The sequence below is a fragment of the Tupaia chinensis genome, unplaced genomic scaffold (assembly GCF_000334495.1).
Source record: "Tupaia chinensis unplaced genomic scaffold, TupChi_1.0 Scaffold000238_1, whole genome shotgun sequence".
Classification (NCBI taxonomy): domain Eukaryota; kingdom Metazoa; phylum Chordata; class Mammalia; order Scandentia; family Tupaiidae; genus Tupaia; species Tupaia belangeri.
The window spans coordinates 2,635,801-2,636,213 of record NW_006159716.1 but is presented as its reverse complement, the minus strand read 5'-3'; the positions used below and the strand labels follow the sequence as shown (position 1 = coordinate 2,636,213).

At 67.3% G+C, this 413-nt stretch overlaps 1 protein-coding gene across 1 annotated transcript in view; it reads left to right on the top strand.

Moving 5' to 3' along the window:
- Window positions 1-413, top strand: part of MDFI (MyoD family inhibitor) — a 27,455-nt gene that overhangs the window by 3,121 nt on the left and 23,921 nt on the right. The window contains exon 2 of the mRNA XM_014587820.2: window positions 46-132. Coding sequence (XP_014443306.1) covers window positions 57-132 — 76 coding nt within the window. The 5' untranslated portion in view covers window positions 46-56. The remainder of the gene's footprint in view (window positions 1-45; window positions 133-413) is intronic.

Genomic DNA, 413 nt, shown 5'->3' with positions numbered 1-413 from the left:
CTCCCCTGCCCCTCCCCCATTCTCGGCACGCGCTGTTTTCCGCAGGTCCCGGGCCGATGTCCCAGGTGAGCGGCCAGCGCACCCCTCGCTGCGACACACCCCATGGAGCCCCAAGCGCAGCCCCGGGCCCAGGTAGGACTGGGGACCGGGAGCAGAGGTGGACGGGAGCAGGGTGGGTAGTGGGGAGGGAGTTGCAGTTCTCCCCTCCTCCCTGAGACGCAGGGACTAGGCTACGCTGAGGGTGAGCTCGGTAGGGGTGGGGACCTCGTCCAAGGAGGGGAGCGGGCCCCAAAACACAGTCAGAGGCTGAGCCAAGTTGGCTCCAACCACCCCAACCCCAGCACCAGACACTTAAGCGCGCGCACGCGCGTGCACACACACACACACACACACACACACACACACACCGCGTC